The sequence below is a fragment of the Thunnus thynnus genome, chromosome 15, assembly GCF_963924715.1.
Source record: "Thunnus thynnus chromosome 15, fThuThy2.1, whole genome shotgun sequence".
Taxonomy (NCBI): Eukaryota; Metazoa; Chordata; class Actinopteri; order Scombriformes; family Scombridae; genus Thunnus; species Thunnus thynnus.
In genome coordinates this window covers 16,025,434-16,049,141 of record NC_089531.1, presented here as the reverse complement: position 1 = coordinate 16,049,141, position 23,708 = coordinate 16,025,434, and the positions used below count along the sequence as shown (strand labels likewise).

General features: G+C 41.0%; 1 protein-coding gene across 1 annotated transcript; it reads right to left on the bottom strand.

The window, feature by feature from the left end:
• Positions 1-5,779: 5,779 nt before the first annotated feature.
• mylipa (myosin regulatory light chain interacting protein a) lies at positions 5,780-23,678 on the bottom strand. Its single transcript, XM_067612864.1, has 7 exons — positions 23,442-23,678; positions 21,947-22,137; positions 12,221-12,406; positions 10,691-10,888; positions 10,386-10,550; positions 8,869-9,292; positions 5,780-7,501 (listed from the first exon to the last, which is right to left on the bottom strand). The coding sequence occupies exons 1-7, from the start codon at positions 23,526-23,528 to the stop codon at positions 7,304-7,306; spliced, it is 1,449 nt and encodes a 482-aa protein (XP_067468965.1). The 5' UTR covers positions 23,529-23,678; the 3' UTR covers positions 5,780-7,303.
• Between the last annotated feature and the right edge of the window lie 30 nt (positions 23,679-23,708).

Below are 23,708 nucleotides of genomic sequence, written 5' to 3'. Positions count from 1 at the left end.
AAGTTGACTGATTTGCATTTGACACGAAAGTTAAAAACTGCTACACAACATAAAGACAGAAAATAGAAAAAAAGAATGGACTGTAATCATGATTTGCACAGGGCTTACAGATGTCATGACTGTATGCATCATTACCATGTAACTGATAAGATTAGAGTAATCCTCATCCATAGGTAAAGCAGCTGCAGTTATAAACCTACTGCTCTTTAACCCCAAGTGCACGTCACACTAAACTGCATTGATAAGAGGGTGCTGAATAAGGGCACCCTTTTAAGGCAATAAAACTGATAAGAAAAGAACGGTTTGGCTTCAACTCAGTGTACACCATGTATCCTGTGTCAGCTTGCTACGGTAACAGCGGTAACAGCTGGAGTCTTAGGTGTTCATCTGAGTTATAGGCTGTAGCAGGAAGTAGGTGAAAGTGCAACCAGCAGCCATTGCTGTATGTTCATGCAGGTTTTACTGCATGTATGGCATGTGTCACCCTCACTGTGGGAGCATATAAAAAGTACCTGTGATGTTTCAGTAAACATAGGTCTACTGCTACTGTACATGAGAATCTCCCCTACATGGGTTGTTACATTTCTCATCACACTCATGACACTCATACACCCACAGCTCAATACTCGCAAAACTAACAATATTCCTATCAGTGTCAGCTTTACTTTGTGATAAGTGCTAATTGACAAATGTAAGCAAGCAAACATGCTGAACTGAGATGGTAAACATATTAAACATTATATCTGCTAAACTTAAGCATGTTAGCATTGTTATTGTGAGCATATGTTGTCATACAGAATTGGTGGTGGGGTCTGGGGGTCATCCCCTAGAAAACAAATTGTAATTTAAACCAAATTTCCTACATTTCTACACCAACTAACCTTTTGGATTAAGTCAAGAAACAGCCTCCTGCATTAGTCTAGATTAGTAAAATTGAGGGTGCTATGAAAACCAGGAACCAAGAACAGTATATAATTGGGGGAATCAGGACAGGAAATGACTAATCTGAAGAATGGCATATTTGAAATACTATTAATAAAAACATTATGTAGCCTAAAATGGTAGAAGGTTGCAGGCTACAAGGCCATCTTCAAGGTTAAACAAGGACAAACAATCTATATAAATGAAATAGTCTTACAACACATCACAATATGATGTGGATAATTAACCCTGGTTAAACGATGTTAAACCTGAGGGTTGCTATCCTCTATACTCAAAGGGCCATCTTCAAAGTCTAACAATTGCAACAGAATACAAACAATTTGAATGAATGAAATGGCTTCACAATCAAATTCCGATCCCATCTGTTCATTTTACATACAGGTTCTAGTGGGAGCTATTCTCAATAGCACCACAGGTGATTTTTGCTCCTCAAGACTTGAAGGCACCACAGACCTTACTGCAAACCCCTCTTAGAGTTAACTTGCACCTCTTATTTACTCTGTGTGAGAAAATGGAAGAATAATCATAATAATGAAAGCACAGTGCAGAGCAGCTGAATGAAAGGAGAGATTATTACACAGAGCAATGCATATATCATATTTAAAACTCATTCCATGCAAAATCCGACTACTGAAACTGAAACAAAAACAAGGTAGTCTGTGGAAATCTAAATAAGTCACTTTTCACTGCTGAACATTTGACTCTGCTCTGTATGTCTGTCTCTCTCTCACTGTACTGTCAGTCTGCTCCCAGCAATCATATCTTTTCACCTAATTACACTCTTTTCAGTACCAATCTAAATAGCTGTACTAGTACGTGTAGCACTTAATTTAGACTTAAGACTAGATATTTATTATTTGACAAAGAAACACGTCTATGCCCTCTGTGTTATCTTTCTTAATTTTGAAACACATAATTAAGTCCATCACTTGTACTGAAGCTTACACTGTGCCTTTCTGTGTGTGTTTCTGAAAGTAGAAAATTGAAATACATAATTAATATAAAAAAAGACTTTAAAAAGACTCTTTTCATCTAACATTGGAGCCTCTTTTAGGTATACAGAGAGAGGCCTCTCCAGTCTATATAAGCACCAGACTTCACCATAACATGCAAGTGGGTGCGCTAATGACGACACTTAAATTCTTTGCATGGAGAACATAGTGTAGCCTGGCAGGCTGTTTACACTTATCTAAAACTTCCGTGAGAACACAGAGGCGTGCATGCATACACACACACACACCAGACGGTCTCAGTCGGGGGACATGGCTTTTGTCCCCAATTGCACAAGCTGTCTCCATTCAACTGGTCTGGTGTGTGTCCCTGAAAGTGACTTAAGTCATACCCACAGACACCCGACTGTCTCACCCTGTACATGCTGATACCAGCTGATGATACCATCAAGAGGAGGGCTCTGTTTGCTCAGAGGAAACATATCTCAAACACATTCAGAAGCGCATGTTTCCCTCGGCAGTGTGTGTCGCTGGGCCGAGCAGATGTGAAAACCACATGGCAGTGGGAGGGTAAAGTTGCTGTGAATCTTTGATCTTACAGTTCCTGGCACGAGTTGAAATGATAAGAACTTAAAAATTCTATTTGTTTTCTGTCTGAGTGGCTCAGGTAATGAAGATGAAGAAGAATCGCTTCCTTCGGGGGAATTATGCACCGCTATGTGTTGTGAGATTTGAAGTGATGAACTCGTATTTACATCTAGGAGACGAGCTCTGCAAGCGTGTTGCACTTCCTCTTTCTCAGTGGGCCCTGGCTTCTGAAGGGACTACACTTTAACAGACATGAGTGTAAAAATAACAATAACAAGCTGAAACTACACAGAAGTAGGTCACAGGGCATTCTGTGTTAACAAGACAGCATGGCAGTTGTTCAGAAAGACAGAGGCGTGGAGTAGACATTTTCACTTGTGGTACTGTTTTCCTATATCCTCTCCTCTCCCTGGTGCCTCTTGTGCACATTATATGACTCCATTTGGAATATACCCTGTAAATACCCAGCATTTACAACTTTTACTGGATTATAATTTATTTCCCCTTTCCTCAAAAATGTTCACTTGTTATTCCCTTCTTCCCCATAGTCTTGTTTTCTTGTTGTATACCTATAATTAAGTACATAGAACCAGTAATACCTGATTCATGCAACAAAATTACACTGTAAATCTCGGGCTGTATTATAAAGTGATACCTGAGTCAACTCTTGGCCAAGTAACCAAGTGAGTCATAAACATGGTAGTTGTTTTCATGAGAGAGACACACCAGGAAACATGACATTCGCTCTCAACAATTGACTGTGAAGTATTTCAACATCGGTGGCAACAGTACAGACCTGTGGAAAACATCTCTGCCCGCGTTCGACGGTGGACGTAGAAGAATGTATTGTACAGGCCAACAAACACACACGGAGCCAACAGTGCATTTACAGATCTGTTATGACATTAAGAGTAGATTGGGATTCATAAATGAAAACATTTACAACAGGGGATTTATTTAAAGGAAATGGCTTATACTTTCTGCATCATAACTATATTCTCCTTCCAGCCACTAATCATATCCCACCTGAAACGCCTTCCTGTGCCTCCAAACCTTCTACTTTAAATTATGCTGTTTTACACAACTGCAGCAGTAGTTTTAATTCAGAGAAACTCACTGTTCTGCTGCAGCTTTTCATCTAGATGTATACAATAGCTCACATTATAGTTAGACATAATGTGTTTAGACATGTCTATATGTTCTACTGATAAAAATATAACTGATAAGTGTTATTGACTAATGCTTTTGGCTACATCCACACTGTGAAAGGGAGATTTGATGTTTTTTTGGGTTTTTTTGTGAATATGTTTTGCCAGAACATTTTATGACAGGACTGAATCTACTATGAGCTCCTGTGTTTTTTAAAAGGAGATTTATTATGTTTTTATTTTGCGAAGCTGCCCTTTAATTGTTTCAACAAATTATTGAAAAGGCTGTAAATACCCCACGTGTCAGAGGCATTTTTATCTTAACAGGATTCCAGTGGAACATTAATATGCAACAGATTAAGCAAATCCAAACCACATTTTTCAGTGAAAAACTGCTAAGCCATTTCAGTTTTCTCTTCCTATTATTCTGTGACATTGGCTCTACACCGCGTCACCCACTGCAAAATCCACATTTCGTTGGAAATTTTTCAACAAAAGATTAATGCAGTTGTGTGTGGTGTTAGATATGTTTTGGATTAGTGAGGGGGAAAAAAACAAACAAAAAAACATTCTCTGTTTTGTTGCATTTGAAAGAGCTTACGTCTCTATAGTCTTTCCATGTTTAACTGCTTTCTTATTAAAAGCTTTTAAAAGTTTATCCAGCTTTTTCAAACTTCCTTAATGGTTTTCCTGTTTTTGCGTCAACTATATATCACTGGGTCAGGGCAAAGTAAGTGCAGAAGACATGACATGAGCAGTTTGGCCCTGTTTCTAGTTTGTCCCTGCATGTGAATCTATGTCAAGGATGCAAACAAAGGAGTCTCTGCCATTGATCTTGATCACGACAACACGTGTCTCTATTGTGCCCCACTGTGTCCCATTTAAAACTGTTTTTCTATTTGGTTGAAGGTTAACTTTACAGTCAGATAGTGTTTTGTCTTTGATGCTACTTTGTTTTCTAACCTGCAGCACAACTGGTGTTCTGCATGGCTGACTATACTGTACGTCTCCCTGCTGTCAACAGTGTTCTTGGGGTTTTAACAGCAGTGATGCCTGTGATTAAAAAAAAAGAGAGATAAAAGGAGAGAGGGAGGAAAACAGAGAAGCATCTCATCCAGAAGGTCAGGGAGGGGTTCAGAGAGAGGGATAAAGGCAGACTTATTCATTGTTGTTATACTTAACTCTCATTTCCAGACTTTATAAAGACAGTCCAGTGGCGCTTGTCATTTCTCATTAACACAGAAGGCGTCTTTGTGCAACACACTGTGCTACTTTCAGCTCCTTTTCCTGGCCTGACAATGACAAATGACGTGTTGACCTTTCAGTGTATCATCCACCTGGAGTGCTGGAGCAGTGAAGACCAAAGTCATGGCAGCTATTCGCTCTATGCAACTTAACAGGTAACGACAATCTCAGCAAGTCTTATCTGAACCCTCTGGGACTGGAATTTTCTGGAGAACTTTTCTGTTTAAAACGAAGCAAAGCTTTAAAGTTTTCTCAGTAAATTTGCTTCTTTGAACAGGGACCTGATATCCTAAGTTTCATGAGGGAGATCTTTTTGGTTTGGTTAACCATTAAAAACCCTCATTTTACATTATGTACAGTATTGCCTTAGTGTGGAGTATGGAGTTTGTGAGCAGTGCAGAGATTTACCCTTCCTTAATTTTCTAATATGAATGATTTTTTGAGGCCTGAAGAGGTGAAAGTAATCAGTGTTTAAAAAGAAAAAAAAAGCAAAAATGTGAGAGGTACAGTTTTATTTAACATATTTTTTCTATTTTAAATCTTTTTAATTATCTCAGATTAATCTTTGACACGTTTTGGGAGTCCAGACCTCAAGATTGGGAGGCACTAGTCTAGTGGTCGGTTACGTAGAAGCCAAACAACATATGCTCAATCCAACATATAGTGTATGTATTGTGATTTCTGCACTAGTGTCTAACTTTTTCTGAATAAGATGTCAAGTTTAAGTGCTTTCAGATCCATGTGAAGCTGAAACAAATGTCCCAGAGATCCAAAATGAGGTTTGTTTTTTTTAAAAACAACTTTATTAATACTTTCTCTTTTGTTAAAAGCAGAATATATAAAAAAATGATTCAATTCTAAGTTATTCTTATATCTTACAGAGCATAGTGGCTTTTGCTTCAGAAAACAGAAACAAGTTGCTACTTGTACAATGTGAAAAATAAAAGTCCTTCCCCTGTAGTGACTGAGCTTAATCGAGTCAGCATTAAAGAAATTAAGTTTTCCTTTTCTTAAAAAAAAAGTCTGTGGAAAGTTTATAACACGGTGTTGCTGCTACATTAAGGCCAAACCCCATACAGACGTGGAAAACTTCCTTGGTAAAGTGACAATGTAGTTTTTAAATATAGTCTTTGAAATTAAATAAAAATTGAAAATGAAAAGCTTTTCAAAAAGCAAGCAAGTATTGCACAGACAGATCTCCTAGTACCCTTTAAAAAAAAAATGTCCAAACGGAACCCACTATTACACCCCAGAGAAGAAATATACAGCTGAGGTTTTCAGAGGAAGCAGCCGCTGCTGAGCAAATTCCTATTTTCTCGTAGATAACCTTGTGGTTCTGTGTCTAGTATTAAGAGCGTTTGTGCTCTTAATTTCTAACTCTCTGTTGGCATGGAGATAAAATTGTTAAGGTGCTGCAGTCTATGAAATTGGGCTTGTTTTGGACAAAGTGGCAGTTAATCAAGACCCATTTCAAGGTGGAGGAGTGTCAGCAAGATATAGTTCTGATGGGCTAAAAGAACCTTCAAGACCCCCATTTGACTCAGAGGTCACAAGAACAGGACCCCAGCTGCCTTATCGCCTGCAGTGTCTAATTATAATACAGTGCTTTACCCAGAGCACTGCTGCTTAGCCTCTAAATACCTCCTCATTGGCATGAAAAACATGGAACATGACAAAAACAAATAAGCAATAAAATATAAAAAAAAAACAAAATTCATCTCACTCTGTTACACAATAAAATTCAGTTCTCAAATCAAATAGATAAGCTTTAAAATGTCAGAAAGCTTTTAAAAAAAAAAAAAAAAAAAAGACTCAACCATTATGTACAGTGCTATTCTAAAACACATACGTTCGTCATATGGTTTGGGTTCTGGGGCTAGGAGCCTGATATGGAGCAAAGAAGATAAACCAAAAAACACAAATTCAAAGCATAATTCAAAAAAAATGAAAACGAAAAAAAAGAATGTTTCTATTTTGTATCAGGTCAACTGATGCAATAATTTACTTAACATGGACAATAAGAGCCCAATCTAAAACCATTGTGTGGCAGGGGGGGGGGATAAGGAGCTGTATAAAAACAAACAAGATTTTGACAGAATGACACAGATGTCTTAGCATAACCAACAATACCAAGAACCAGCCAAACACAGTGAAAGCCTGAACGGAAGGGAAGTAACAATAAAAAGCACACACACACACGCACACGCACACACACACACACACACACACACACACACACACGTATAAGTTGAAGGAGTGGCTTGAGTGCGTCGATGTCTGATTACGCTCCGGAGTTTCTATATGTTTGGAGGTTCATGGAGTCCAGGCAGGAAACACAGACGGACGTCCAAATGTTCTATAATAAACTTTCATCTGGCTGGTATAGCTTCAAAGTGTTCGTGGAGTTTGGTGGCTTTAGCGGAAATGTCTTTATGTGTGGTAGATCTTGTGGTCGTATTCTGTGGCCGAACAACTGTGAGGAGAAGCCATGTCTCTGTGGATGGGCGCTGGGATGTTGCTGCGGTGCTGTTGGTGGTTGTCGGTGAGCGCCAGGCTCAGCAGGCTGGTGCAGGTGGGCAGGTAGACGTGCTGCACGTGCTCCACCTCCGAGCGACACACGGGACACAACTGAGGGAGGAGGAAAAAAAATAAAAAAATAGTATTAAGCACTAAATAGCTGTTTATTTTCTAACAGTTAGAGAGAGCTGTTTATACATTTGGTTTTGGTCAGATGTGATGCAAAGACGGCAACGTGGTCACTACATACATACATAATATAAATGCTGTGAACCCCTTAGAGGTCCATTACCCTTTAGCAATAAATATATTTTGGCATCCTTATCTAGGGAATCTTGGGTGGAATTTCTTTTGTTCTTAACTCAAAAGTATCCACAGACCCTCATAAGACATCTCAAACATCTCATGGCCTTGCTTCATTTTGTTAAATTCTTTTTTTTTTTAAAAAAGGCCCGAGCAAACTACACCAAGTTCAGAAATGTACTCATCATGTAATGTATGACAAAATGGGTTAACACACATGTTGTGACGTCAAAGCCAGCAACGTGTCAAAGCCAGCAAATGACAGTTTCGACGAATCTGAGACAATATCAGACAGTTCTGAGAATCATGGAAACCTGCTCTCATCAAATGTGCTAGGGGGGAGTACTGCTGACTGCCATTAGGCGTGTAATGAGTCATCACTCAGGTCATCTGACCACTATCGGTGTTAAGATTGAAGGACACTGTGAGAAATATCTTAGACAAGGCGAGTTTAATGATGAAAAACAAACAAGTGTAACAGGTTGCTATAATGAGAAAACAGCTTCCAGTCATGCTGAAAGCAGTGGAACTTTCTTTCCCTCTATTGTCTTAAGTCTCTCCTCACTCTTTCACACATCTATTAGCTGGGTCACGTTTCCTAGTTGAGTTAATGGAAGGGAGATTTGCCTGGCTGCTATAATCCCTTCATAAGACAAACACACACACACACACACACACACACACACACACACACACTAACACCATCTGCTTCCACAAAGATAGGCAACATTTAGCTGATTAAGTGAGAGAGCAATCAGGTCAGCAGAGTGTAAGAAAAGCTTTTGATGCTGGTTAAAGGACCATAAAGGATGAGAAGCTAAAACTAAAGTATAATTAAAGAGCTTTTGATATAGCTGCAAACTCAAAGTGGGCTGAGGTGTCTCAAGTCAAGGACCAAACAACCAAAAAAAAAAAAAGCAAGACTTCTCTTTCCCCCTTTTTCAAGCTTTTGCCTTCTTGTCTAATTTACTTTTATGAAGAACAACTTTGAAGTTCTTGTTGACATCAGCATTTGCAGTATAGAAAATGCCAACAGTGTCATCTCTCAGTGTATATGGCTTAAAAAACGCTTACCATATTAATAACACCCCCCCACCGCAAACACTGTGGCTGATAAACTCCGTCTTACACGGCAAAGTGTAGACACATTTTCACAAAAATTACAGAAGACTCACCTGAAGCTGATTTGCGCAGGTCTGGCAGCACACCATATGGCCACAGGGGCAGAATGCAGCGTCTATCTCCTCCTCGCAGCACAGCATGCATAACAGAGCTTCTCGGAGCTTCTGCAGCCTCTCTTGCAAGGCTCGGCTCTGCTGGCAGCTCCCGCAGTCCAGCCCCTCGTCCTGCTGGTTGTCCCTGCTTGGGGAGCGTGAAGGAGACGAGCGTTCCCCGCTGCCGGAGCGAGAAACCAGGTCCACGACGCCGGAGTTGTAGAGGGCGCGGCGGGCGTGGTCGTACACTTCCTTGGAGGTACGTCGGATGTCGAAAACGTACTTCTTGCCCAGGTTGATGTTTTCGTTGAGGAAAAGTGAAGCCAGGTGGCCCTTGAAGTCTCGGCTGTACTGCATCATCACCGCGTTCGTAACTGTGTCGCATCTGGAAATTGAAATGAATAAAACATGATTTAAAAAAAAATTATAAGACATGATAACTAATGTCATAAAAAACAGTGTTTTACTAGAAAATCACCAATTTTGATCAAATCATCTTTGTTAACTAATGATTGTTTCTGCAGTCACCGTTGTGGAGGGTATGTCTAAATAATTCAACATCCAACCTACACTGTTTATTTAGAAAACACCTAATATTCATTCTGTTCTGATGTCACATTCGCCACTGAGATAAACACTGTACACTTGTTTCTGAGAAAGCAGGATGAAGACATGACTGCAAAAAAAAAAAAAAATTAAAATTTGCAGAGTCTGAGCTAAAACCCATCCCTGAAACAAAAGGACAGGGCTGTCTTTTGTACCTTTGTACTATTGTGACTGAGAACAATTTCATAGCTCAGCCATTTGAATTGTCCCTGCTCACTAAAAATTTCAGACACACACTCACAAAAGACACACGCATTGTTTATGGGAAGGAAAAAAGGTATATATATCCCTCCTTATCCTGTAAAATCAATGTTTTCATCAACACTGATGCTGGTCAAGGACATGTTATATGTGGCTATGTGCCCTATTTTGCATGGATCTATGCCATAGCGGGGAAAGACAGGAACAGGAGCACACTTAGTTAATGATTACAAACACATTTTAGGTCAGGTTTTTCCCCACATCACTCAGGCTACCTACTGTTAGTGATGAACAGTGAAAAATAGACTGCTCTATATCATCAGGACATGCTACAGTGGTTAGGAAATACAGGTCAGACTGGTGAATGACTAACAAGACTGCTGACAGACAGACATATATAAACACAGAACTCAGCTGAGCAGCAGAGCTCAAAATTAATTTGAATTGTTCCAGTATCTTGCCTCACCACATGGAGGAAGCTACGGTCTATAGCCAACTGCTCTTATTTACTTATAACACTTTAAGTCAGTATTAACTTTGTGCCATAACGCAAAGTCATTCTAAAGGCCTGAATCCACTTCTATTAAAAATCTGGCTGCAGAGCCATATAACTTCTGAGTGTATGTGAGCCATTGGTCTGAGCTGAAATACTGTACATCTTTTGCTCTCACCTGTAGAAGGCGTGGGTCTCTGTGATGGCCCGGTACAGGCCGCTGGCTGCCCGGTTACTGATCAGCTTGAACAAAAGCACCACGCTGTCGTTTGTGTCCTTGGTTACTGTCAGGTACACAGTTTTCCCAGACTGGGTGGCGATCTGAATGATGGGATAGCTTACTCTGAAATGAGACGGAGAGAACAGAGAAATTATATATAGTCGAAGAGAAGTCATACACCATGCATGATTGACACCTAACTGCAACACACTATCACTATCGGAACACATACAGCTATTAGCAGATGCCTAGGCTAAACATACCTGTTGACTAAGCTGAAGTCCTCCTTGCAAACAGCGATGCCCTCCGGACCGACTCCTATGGCCAGCCGTTGGCCATTTGCGTCGCGTGCCCAGTGCCACTCCACGCCGTAGTGCTCCAGAGAGGAGACCAGCTGCAGGGCCTGATACTCTACTGAGCCCTGGCTCGAACCCTCCAGAGCCTTGTGTCTGGATACGATACTACAGGAGAGAAAATGTGGGGGAAAGTGAGACAACAGATTTAGGTGATTCAGCTCTAATGCTCAGATTGAAAGTGAGCTTGTCATACAATATTGTTCCTTATTTATCATAGATCAAGAACACTCACTGTGACATGTGCATTATACAAGTAGGATAAATGTAAAACTATGTTTAAGATGTCAAAGTGGAACACACCCTGAGGCAAAGAGCTTTGATATTGAACTGGCTCTTTTCTAACAGCTATACTTTTGAGATCAATGCTTAGGAAGGTTAGCTGAATGCTTCTTTTAGGTCTGTTTAAACAGACTGAAGTAAGAAATGCATATGGGCATATGTATAACACATTGATCCACAGTAGGGAGGTCATTCTAAGAGCAACTTAAAGAAAATAATCATGCTGAATGCATCTACCAGCATACATAACACACAAACTGTCATGCCGGGGTTGAGTGTGGGTGTAGCAATGAGCAGCAGTGCCTGCTGGCCCGATATTGCACATGGATAGAGTTTAATGTAGCATGTTTGGCAGATGGGCTTGATAATGTATAATAATTTAGGAGTCTCAGCATTTGGGGAACAGTAGCACTTGTGTTGTTAATCTCTGAAATTTGATAACGCATTCAGATCCACGTTCTCTGACTCTAACTAGTGAAATGTTGTCTTCCGCTTTTTTGTTTAGAGATAAAACATTCACAATGTACAGTGGGAGGTTTGGTGAAACTCTGCAAACACTTGTTATCTGATCTCCTGTCAGCTGCTCATTTCTGCTGACAGTATTTGTGTGTGTCAAACAGCTTACACACACTGTGTGGTTGTGTGTGATACACTCTTATCTAAAGTCTTTCACCTCAGACCAAAAAAAAAAAAAAAAAATTACAGTACTCTGTCTGCAATATCTAAAAACGAAATATAAAAGACAGCTTTATTAGCGCAACTCAGTATAAAATTTTTGTACAGCATTTCCTCAAACACCAGCTGCCACATTATGCCATCCTTGGCTTGTTGCCATGACCCATTATTTACTTTTCATCATGTCTTTATGGGATGGACTCCTACCTCCCTCACAGATAGTGAGGGGGCTGAGTTTCAGATGAGCTGACATATGGAAAAGGTCAACAGGTTGCAGTAACTGTGGAACGGCCAGAACAATTGCGTATGCATGTCTTTAAGCGCAACACTACGACTAATGATGAGACATATAGCACTAATATACAGGACAGGAGGCTCTGGTAGGACTAATACTGATGCTAGGCTGAGAATTAGTGAGTCAAATCCTGGAGCAGACAGGTAGGAAAAGTTAATGAGATATTTTGAATTGTAATAATACTGTACCTGTTGATGGTGGCAGGGCTTGGCTCCTCTCCACATAGCTCTGAGTACCAGTACTGGGCTGTGTTTTGGTTGTAGTCACCAAACTCGGCCTGTGCCAGGAGTGCACTCAGCTCCTCTGCCTGTTCTGAGCCCATACGCAGGTGACCGTTATGGAGGTCCTCCTTCACGTGCATGAAGAAGACGTGTCTGGTGGAAAGAGAAAACACAACAGTGGTCAAATGGGAAATCTTATGACTGACGTTAAAATCTAGTAAATAAGTGTTAGGATGAATACATTTCTTTGCACCATATCACTTAATTTTTTTCCATTGTACAACTGACTTTCATGTGTGATGGCTACAGGAGTCAGGGTGTCTGAAGCACAAACAGGCTGTAGCAGGTGGTCATTATAGGGATAGAATTACACCACAGACGGCAGGTGTTTGTGTGCGTGTAATAGAAGCAAAAACAACTGTGACATGTTTGGTCCAAATGGCTCACTTTCCCTTTTTCAATCTCTTCCTCAAACACGGTATAAGAACTTCCTTTGTGAATGTGTGTATTCACTGACGGCTCTTAAAGTGGCAGTTGAGAGGAGGAGGAGGAAAGAAGTTACAGGATTGAATAATAGTTTTTCTCCAGTATAGGAAGGACCTTGACTTTTAACCTGGTGACTCAGTGAGTTATGTGTGACCACCTCCACGTGCTGCTAAGCGATAAGTCTGAATGTTGAATCCAATAATGGGATTTAGAACGACCTACAATGCCTGGCATCCTGTCTGTGTACTGCATCTGTGGCTTGTTGTCAAAAACGTGGTTGAATAACCCCAAACTCATTCAATACGCCCATGTAAAACCATGCCAAGTTATTGCTTATCTTGTTTTGCATGACATTATGGAATTATCAACCCACTATTCTTGTTCAAATGAGGTGGGTTTATAAAGGTGACATTTGGGAAAATAGTTCAAAAGATTAATGGTAGTCAAAAACAACAATTGTTTGGGTTTGGCCTGAACGATAAGATGAGAACACCAAGTTCTGGTGTGGCCAAAGAAAACAACTAAATTCTCAAAAAATAAGCCATGGCAGGTCCTTTCCATTGTTTTGACTAGAAGATGTGAGGGATTTTTTCCTCCTTGCTAGCAGCAGGAGACAAGACGTCAAAAGGAAAATAAAACACACTGACTCAATCCTTACATCATGAACGTTGAACTAAAGTAACCTTAACAGATGCTTCCTTGAGATGCCCTTTGGCACAGTAACCTGAAGAAGATCAGCCTGCTTCTTGTCAGCTGCTTCTGTAACTACAAACCAGCTGGGCAGCTTTCCACCGGACAGTGTTGCTGATTAGCTGTAATCCTGTAGGTGTGCCTGGTGTTTGGATTTCTTTCATTATACATGTCTTGACTTGGCTATCCATCACCCTCACTCCAGACATATATTTTGCTTCTACAGGAGTGTGTTAGTCACGGCGGAACAACTTTCCTAATTCTAAAATAGCTCACCCCCCCCTCACCCCCGATAACATTATCTGCTCTTTAGACCAAACCTTATAACAAAAATGAAACTATGAAAGTATCCTGTGCTGAAAAGAGCTCTAGCAGGAGTAGACTTTATTGTGGGGAAATAGAAGTGAAAGATACTGGCTGTGACCGACCACATCCTGATGGTAGACTAAAAGCCGACTACACCTGAAACTGCTTGTTATTTTCTCATCTACAAAAAAAAAATAAAAAAAAAATCTCCCTTGAGCAGCATTTCTCTTTGAAGCATGATGCAAAGAGAGACATTTTTAATTTTTGCAAATTAGGTCAAACTGTAACTTAAGGATATTTTAGAGGGTTTAGAGAGCAAATTTGAAGGAAGGTAGCACTCATCACTGCTTTATTAAGTTTATATGAACCCGTAGTGCTTTGTTTGTATAGAATTCCATCTTCCTGAGATGATCTCAGAGGATGCGCTGGAGGTGACGTTTCGTCTGTCATCTCTTGGGACAAAGAACCAGACTCTTGAGGGGACTGGCGGCAAAATACGCACACGTGTGTATTGTAACTGTACGCAAAAACATGGACACACCTCATCCGACAGACACATTCACATGCTTCTAAGGAGTATCAACAGCAGTAAAAGCAACTGTGAGGCACGCAAAGTCAGCCTACACCACTCCTGATAAAACCAGACCATAACAACGAAGCCCCGTAGCTGACTAGCCTTAGGCATAACAAACAGTGCTTTGATATGGTGTTAAACATCCCATTCCCTCCAACGCGCGCACACACAAACACTGTGCTCTATTGTGTCAGGCCCAGCAGGCGTCATGTGATGGAGCGCTGCTACTTTGCTACCTGCCTGACGCAAACAATGGGCCTGACTTGACTGGGAGATACAGGGTGCCGACAAAGGGTTACTCTAGGGCAAGCTGCGGAGGTTACTCTAGTTCAGGCGGGGATTGGCAAGAGGTTAATATCGGTCATGCAGTCATGGAGCTGATGAGCAAGGCATTTAATATCTTAACGGGCTGGGACTTGTGTTGATGAATGCTTTTGTCAGTTTGCTGTTGTGCCATCGACAGAATATGTAACTTAAGCAGGCGTACCGAGTTTAACCTCTGTGCTGTTTCACTTGACCGACCATCTGTGACAATGTGGACTACGGTATGTAACTTTTACCCACTGGGCTGCTGAGCAAGACATCTTACTCCTGCGTTCCCCTGTGTTGTGGGTGCCCACATGTATGTAAACAGGTGTGTGCGCGCTTTGCTGAGCTCAGGCCAAATTTCCAATTGTTGTTTGGAAGAAAACACCTATCATAAGCTGTACAGTAGAAGAAGTTAACAGAGCCTGCAACTGAAAGCTTGTTCCTGTTTGACCGCCCCTGAGGCTGAGTGAGAGGCGGCTGATATGTACTTCACCAAACACCACGGCAATGTGGCTAATACTGAGAATACACAGCTGCGTCACATGCAGATAGAAACTATTTTTTCCTTCTGACGCCCCTGTGAAGCTGAACCGCTACTGTATCCTGCTTTAAAACAACACTTTAGTCTGGTTATTTAATCGGCTGTTTTATTTCTAATCATAATAATATTTTTTTTCCCAGTTGTATAATTATAAGAAACATAAACATCTGTTAAAAACTTTCCCAGCCTCTTCCTAGCTTCTCAGACAGCTAGTCCCAGGATCAGTCAGCTCAGGTGGTTTGCTGCCTCAGCACCTGTTGAGATCCTCTCTAAACTCTGCTGAAGCACAGAGCATAGGAAAAACAGCAGCCCACAGATGTCTCCTAATATGGTGTTTGTGGTTGATTGTTTTTTTTTTTGTGTGCCTTTTTTGATGTTTCCTGAGTGGGAACATCTAAGACTTGAAGTGACTAAATATATCTGGACATACTTTCTCAAAATTATTCTTTTACAACCCCATGGAGGTCTATATGCCTGTAGGAAAGGTGACAAGACAAGAGACGACAGAGTGGATAAATGACCCCCGTAACCCCCCCCCCCCTCAACCAAATGGGCATGCAAGCAGATGATAAAGAGTTTAAGTCACTGTGACTCTCATGAGAGTGAATTGGCTAGACGGAATCACAGGACTTAAATCTCTCTCTTGCTGGCATGTGAGGATGCCAGGTTGCATCAGCTTGAGAAGCTGTTTATCAGCAGCAAGGCCTTCCCTCTGTATGCTACACCCATTACTATTCGGACACATTTGCACACGCATCATTACGGTCATCCGTGAAGTGTATTTGAAACAAGGCAGACATCACTGCATTCCCTTGTTCTTTAGACTGGCCCTCACCAACATACCAGACACAGACTGAGAGCCAGGAAGTCTGTGCTGAGACCGAAGTCTCCTGGCCTACTTCAATGTATTACACTCTATATACCTCATCATTGCTTTGTCCTTCATAGAGATAACCTATAATCAAAGTCTTAAGAGGCTTATTCATATATAAGTCATAATACCTCCTGTGAATGCTAACAGAGCAGGAGAAAGGAGAATAAGTACATGCGAATCAAAACAGTGGGTGCGGGGGAAGGAGAGGTCATGTGGGCTGCTGCAGGAATGTTTGAATACTTGATTGCCTGGTTGGAATAATTCAATTAAAGCAGGACTGAGCCCTGAGAAAGAATATCTGGAAATAGGTCACTGGTTGCAAAGCTGAGTTATGAGGATGGGTATGAGATAACTCAAATTTTTTACGTGATTTCTTCTGCCCAGTGGGACCATTAAAATCTAAAAAATCTCAAAATGCAGTGTGCACTTTTGAGTAACTCCATGCTATCAAATGCATTTTTTTTTGATTTGAGAAATCTTTACCAGTTTTTATATGCACCCTTGTGTCAGAGAAACTAAGCACCAGCTTACTTAAAGTACCGGACAGTCATCACCACATCAACTGAACTCTCTCCAGTCTGTGCCGCCCATCTATAAAACCATTGTGTCATTTTCCCATTGTCACTATTGTGTTTTCTGCCCCGACCCGGTGTCTTTTCCCCCCCCAAAGTAGGCTGCAGAATGTCAGCCAGCTCAGCGCACGGAGGAACAAAAAGTCCCCATGAACTGAAACCCAACACTACTGCCTAGAGACTGCACCTCATCCAGCCAATCACCAGTAGAGTTTCAGACCTCATCGGTTAGGCTCTCAATAATGCGGTTTGTAAGCTAGTCAAATAACACTGCTGGGAGCTGAGTGCTGAGAGGTTACTATCTGTCAATGAACTATAGTAAACTCTGCTAAAGATCTTCTCCCGAGGTGAATGGAAAAATCAGACTAAAATCACTACACTTATTTAAAGTTTTAAATCATGTTATTTTGCATAGTTCCGAGTTGCAAAAGAATAATTCCCGGTGCTAAATTTAACACATATGCCTATTCTCTGTGCCGAGTTGAACTGAAAGCCGTACAGCAATAAAACAAAGAAGTTGTTTGTATGCTAAATGCCTTGGGTTACAGGCTGGTGCTCTGTACTGGATGGTAAACTGGTGATTAAAGCCCAGCATCGATCCTGTGTTCAGACGTCAAACAAAAATAACAATTCTTTCATTCTTGGACAAGGGCTAATATTATGACTTCAAACAGGACAAACCAGGGCTAGGTTACTCGAGTGCACAACAAATGACGGAGGAGAGAAAATGATAAGTGACTAATTACAGATGGTGGAGCATGCTGATAAAAAAAAAAAAAAAAAAAATTGGTTGGTATTTTGGAACACTTGGGAGACCCACAGGCAACTAGTGTGATCTTTGGCTTGATCGCCTGTGTAGCCTGCCACATGGAGCTGAAAATGATAACTTATGTGTGTGTGATCTGAATAAATTACCTCGTTGTTTTTGCAGAACATTCAGCTGGTGTTAAAGCGCCAATGTTCTTGTCTCAGCTTTCATGGGTTAGCTATTGCAAGTTAAAACTGAATTTCACTCTTGTAAAAAAAAAAAAACAAAGATGATCATGCTGAATGTAAACCTTTTCTTTGTGCATGACCAAACTATGCTCTGGCATACTACTCAGCATCATGGAGGGTTGGAAGCTATCCCACCATGCTATTGGGTGAAAGGCAAGGAAACACCCTGGACAGGTCAATGGTCTGTTGCAGTTTGTTGTCACCGGTCATTCTTTGGATCGCCTGATGGGCTTATATAAGAAGGGAAGAGCGCTGCCCCACGAGTAGTCAAACACTGCAATGACATAAATAGAGCAAAGTCCTTCAAATTGGATTAAATATTTTGAATCTGGAATAGTTTCCACATGTGCTACATCACAAAACAAACTGTTTAGCAGAAATCTGACATGTTTGACTTTGAGGATAGGAGTGTTTGTGTTTTTGATTTCTTCACCATTGCTTAGTGTTAACTATTCACAAATACTTGTCTGATACATTCTTTTATAAAATGTGACTGATTCTGTTCAGACTGGATTTTTCTGAATTTGTTAAACTGTTGTTCAAGAAACTCTGCATAGGGGGAAAAAAAAACAGAAGTGAAAGACAGGCTTAGGAACAAAGAGGTTAACAGGTTAACAATCAGGACCACAGATAAAGCCTGTACTAACAGCTGTGCCCTTTGAGGGTACCCAACATTTGCCTGATCGGAATGCTAAATACGGGGGCTAATGAAGGAGAAACATTCACGTATTTAAAAACAGAAACACCCTCTAGCAAGTGGGGTTTAATGATGCAGACAACACAGGCTGTTTTGAGGCCCTTGGGTCAGTGTCCCTTAACCAATAGAAAGTGTGTTCCTGTAGCCGATCAGTAACAACACATCACTTGATACGTCATGGAAATGCAGATGAATACAAATCAGATGTTCTACGAGCATACTATGTTTTGGAGAGCTGCTTTACTTTTCCACTGGCATAAAATAAAAATGATTAAACTAAGACTGTGGGCGGCTGAAAGCATATTTAAATGCAAAACAAAGTCCACTAGCAAACCACTGGAAGGTTAGAATGGCTCTGCTTTAGTCTTTGTCTTCGCGTAGTGTTCAATGTAGCACCTTCCTCTGCCAAAAATAGTAACTGAGATAAGAGAAGAAGCTATCCCAAGAGGCAATTTCATGCATTTGCAAAGTTTGCATTTGCAAAGTAAGCTGGGAAACAGATTTATAAAACAAGCCTGAGAGAAGTGAGGGATTGGAAAATCTCAGAGCAATGAGATTAAAGAAAAAAGGGTTTTTAGAAGCAGGAGACACAGCTGCCATAGAATCAAGATGAACTGAAGCCTGGCAACTCATTGTTCGTCATCTTCGACCTACTCTAGCTTCCATACGGCTTGTTCTGACTGCAGGCATCCTCCAAAAAAAAAAAAGAGAGAGCCTGCACTTTGGTTGTGTGCATTAGAAAAAGGTTTTATAGCTAACATATTATTGATTGTAGGGGATTCGACCAGACATCTGTATTATAAGCATCCACAACCCTCTTTTTTTTGGTTTGAATACTATAAAATGTGGGATGTGAAGTACATTTTCCAAACAACTCTTTATTAGACAGTCTGACAATAGACAAAACAACAAATTAATAACCACAAAGTGCCCCAATAGTCAGCTGTATGTATGCATGAGCACTCGACCTGTCGGGCTTTACGTGGCAGCAAAGTAGCTTACATAAGCTGCTCTGTGCACGCTTGGTCCAGTGCTGGTTATGTAATAAGGCCTATACGAAGCGTGTAGAGACAGAGGCCCACCCCTCAACTCTGCTGAGAGTTGCGTACTAAGGAGGCCCTTTTTTCTTTGTTCAAACACTGCTGAGGACGTTATCTTCAACTCGCATATACTCGCTACTTACGAAACTACAAAACCATGCTTTGTGGTTATGCTATAGAGTGAATGCGTGTTCAGTGACTCTTTCAAACGTGTTCACTGACTCACAAAGTATTGCATACACGGTTAAAGAAAAAAAAAAAGGTTTCTGTGACAGCCTTATTACAAAGATGAAAGGCCAAAAAGTTTCTCAAGACAAGAATTGGACACGCATTCCTAACCTAGTTATTTAGATGTTCCCCTGTACTGAAAATGGCTGAGTAACAAAAATGACTAATAGAGAATGGTTTTCTGTGTGTTTCAATATGAGGTGTGCCTGCCTGCCTGCCTGCCTGCGGTCAGAACGGGTTGTGTGGAGGCTGTGGTAGCTGAAGTAGGTCAAAGGTGACAGCATGAGCCATGAGTGAAACGGGAGGTCACCAAAGCGCTAATTTACTCAAATTATCAACATATTCCCTACATGTCAAGATAGAAATTTTAAAAGGTTTTAATAATAATAATAATAATAATAATAATAGAAAAAAAATAATGAAAATAATACATGACATTAAATACATGTCACAGAAATTCAGAGAAATGTCATGTATATTTTCACGGTCCTTGTAAATATAACATCGCAAGTCAAACCTCGAGATCTCACTGCTGTGTCAACATCTCCCCCTCATCTCTGAAATTGATGCCAGTGTTTGCTCCCCCACCACTTAAATGATATCACATCTAAGCAGATGGATGGCATGAAGCCTGTGCCAAAATTAAACACATAACTTCACAGCATGGTGGTGTGTGCCATGTGCGAGTATTTATTAGTAGCAACCCCACACACCCTTGACTGCCATTTCACATCTTTATCTCACCTTTTTTCACAACCCCCTGACCCCCACCCTCCCGACACCAGCCATCTGTTGATAACCCCTGCTAATCTAGTGGAGGTCAGAGCGCAGGCAGCCGAGTGTCCTCCACGCTCACGCTCTCTCTCTCCCCCCTGCTGCCTTTCACTTTCTTCTTCAAAAGGCTACCAAATATGGGCCAGAGTGGGGGGGGGGGGGGGGGGGGGGGCAGAAGGAGGTGGAGGGTGAGTGAGATGGACGGAGAGGGAGTGTGAGCGGAAACTGTTTAAATCTGACAGTGATAAAAAACATAGCGAGACAATATTACGTTTATACTTTTACATTTGGTAAAACACTGAGGTGAGGGAAGAGGGAGTGAAAGACAGATGAAGATGGGGTAGTGGGTGAAGTGGGGAGCAACTGGGAGCATACTGTGAATGCCACACAAATCCTGGCCAAGGCAGATACATGTCCGTTTAATGAACAGCTCTAGTGGCATGCTGTGAGTGAGAGAGAGGGCAGAGAGTAAGCATGGAGGAGCTTAAAAAGACACCCGACAGATCTCCCCCTCCAGTCTGGCCTCCCTCCACAACTGTGGTTCCGACCTTGCAGTATCAAACACTCGTGGCACCGCCTGGGGTGAATATAACATCCACGATATCACACTAGATACTGTGTGTAAAACAAGTTGTTTTGGACAGGTTCCGAGGCCTCCAAATCCCCTTGCTATTTATAACTTCAAACAAAACTCAGCAGTCAGGACATAGACTTCTGGCTACTTTTTCCTGACAAAAGTTTTTTTGTTTAAACTGATCTAGCAGAGAGGAGAGATAGCTGGGGAAGATGTATCAAATATTTTGCTGGCTATTGTGTTTCTACAATAAAAATGTTGCATTTCACATATATACGTGCGATTAAAAATCTCAAGTGCGCATGCGATAACATATACAGATACTTTCAAAAACTAAAAAAGATCTTTGAAAACAAGCTGAAAGTGACTAATGATGACGCATTTCAGTGAAAACAAAAACTCCAAGGAAAACACCCTACATTTTCCCTGTTGCTCAGTTTCCAAACAGCATCTGCAACAATGTCAGACTGACGTCTGTGCTTTTGTTCAGCCAAAAATGGTCATAAACAATCGAAACAAAAAAAAAGCACAACAAAAGTTATTTTCAGTTGAATGGGGGCAGTGACAGAGGTCCTGGTTGTCACAGAGAGGGTCCCTGGGGACAGCCACAGAGCAACACACAGCCCTAGAGCTGCTGGATCACATTTCCTGCCTGGCGCACAACCAAAATGACCTATAGTAACCCCGGAAGGGCTTGGAGAAGAGGTTACTACAGGGCATTCCACTGTATAGGAAACAAAGTGATCAGATTATGCTATGGGAACTCTCTAACGATGGCTTTGTTTTTCTATCATTTTGCTACTCGTTGCATGTGGCATTCAGTGACATAGAGACTATAGGAAAACTACATTTTAATTAAAAAAATGGACTACATTCTGTTTCTCTGACAGGGTGAGGATAAGTCGATTTTCAGGTACTTGGAATAGAATGTGTGCGTGTTGAGAAACTTGTTAAATACAATTATATCTGCTCATCTGCCCACTGGCAGATTTGCACACAATGTCCATACAGCACGTGAGTTGGTAAACATACCTCGTCTGTTCCTGCAGAATGAGATGGGGCTCCACAAAGAACTTGACCCGCAGCCTCAGTCGACACGGCGTCACATTATCCATCTGCTGGCAGATGCGATTCCTCAGATTCAGCCACAGGTTCTCTCCTTTGCCGCCTGTGAACTGCAGCCCAAAGTAGTCCACTTCAATTATGCCCAACTTTCTGCAAACCTGTAAAGAGATGAAAGAAATAAGGCAAATCATAAAAGTGGACTTAAGACAAAGTAATTCAAAAGGGATCCTAAAATCAAGTGCTTGGGTGAATTGCCTTAGGGGACAATAATTTTGTCAGAAGAAGATTTATAGTTTAGTTAAGCTGGCTGCATGTTTTCAGTCTTTAGTCAAGCCACTGTGACAGCAGGGTAAAATGTTCCTTGAATAAGACAATCCATAATAGATTAACCTCACAGTTGAGGATGGCAAGAACCAACAGAGTTCCCAAACAAAAATCAATAAAGTTTCACAAGATTATTTGCATTAGGCCAAGTTATTTTATCACTTTGTCAATTTGGATTTCTGCAACCCCAGTGCTACTCACACAGATAAAACCCATCAATATTCTCAAGCTCAAGATAAAGTGGAAGTAAACTTGGGAGGCTCCCTGAAAGGGGCTCATCAAACCCACAATCCCACGCCCTCTCAGCGGCTGCGGCCATGGGGTTATTACATAACTGCTACGTTTGCAGGGAGTCCTGAGATAAAACTCATTCATACCCACGGCAAGTTGGGAATATGCCATGCATACGAAATAGCTTTACGTTTTATTACTGGGGGGGAAAAAACAACTTGAGGCTACTGATGAAAAGGATGAGTTCGTATCCTATTTGTGTCTGCTTTCTGGATGAGTGAAGAGGCGGATATCTAAACTAAACAACTAAGTTCGAAATAAAGTTTCAGTTTGAGTGGTGAGGACGCTGAGTGCTTGCAAGGGAGAAGAATGAACTCAAGTAACCTTCACAAAACCATCTGCCTCTGACTAAGCCATGCAGGTAGAGGCGACAGTCGGCGGTTTTTTCCACTAATATGAAAACTTTCCTACGTGTATATCATATCAAGAGTTTCGTTTCTGCACTAATATTTTAATGTTTCGTAGTTACAAACAAATGTATCATATATTGTGCACGCCGTGCGCAGCAGAACATTTTGTTTCTTCCGTCACTATCTGCAACAATTAAGCACATATATATCGATAGTTTTATTGTTGTTTACACACAAGTTCACGCTGAATATTGTCTCCAGCAGCGAACAGGCTACATTTTATTTAAAATGAAATTAGGGTCAATTCCTCAATTGTTGTATTTACAGTACTAGTATGGATGAGTTGCAAATAAGCGATGTATTGATTGAAGTTTAGAAAAATGGTAATTTTTAAGTTTTATGAGTAAACTATGACTGTTACCTTGGCTTACCACGAAACTGTGTTTTAAAAGGGTATCATAATAAGAAAACGTGATGTGTATTCCACCACAGCCTACCTTATTCAGACAGTCTTCACCGTTCGCCTTCGCATCAACTTCCACTTCCATCACTACCGAGTCCGGACGAGTAACGTGGCAAAGCATTTTGGCTGTGTATTCAGTAAATCTTTGGTGTGCCACTCTTTAAAATAATAAAACAATGCTCGAGCCTTCTTGAACCCCCCTACATCAAGCCTTCGTCACTTTCTTAGCCCTTTCACTCCGTGTGGCGAAGCTGCGGCCACCAGCTGTAGGCTATATCAATGAAATGCCATGAACAGCACC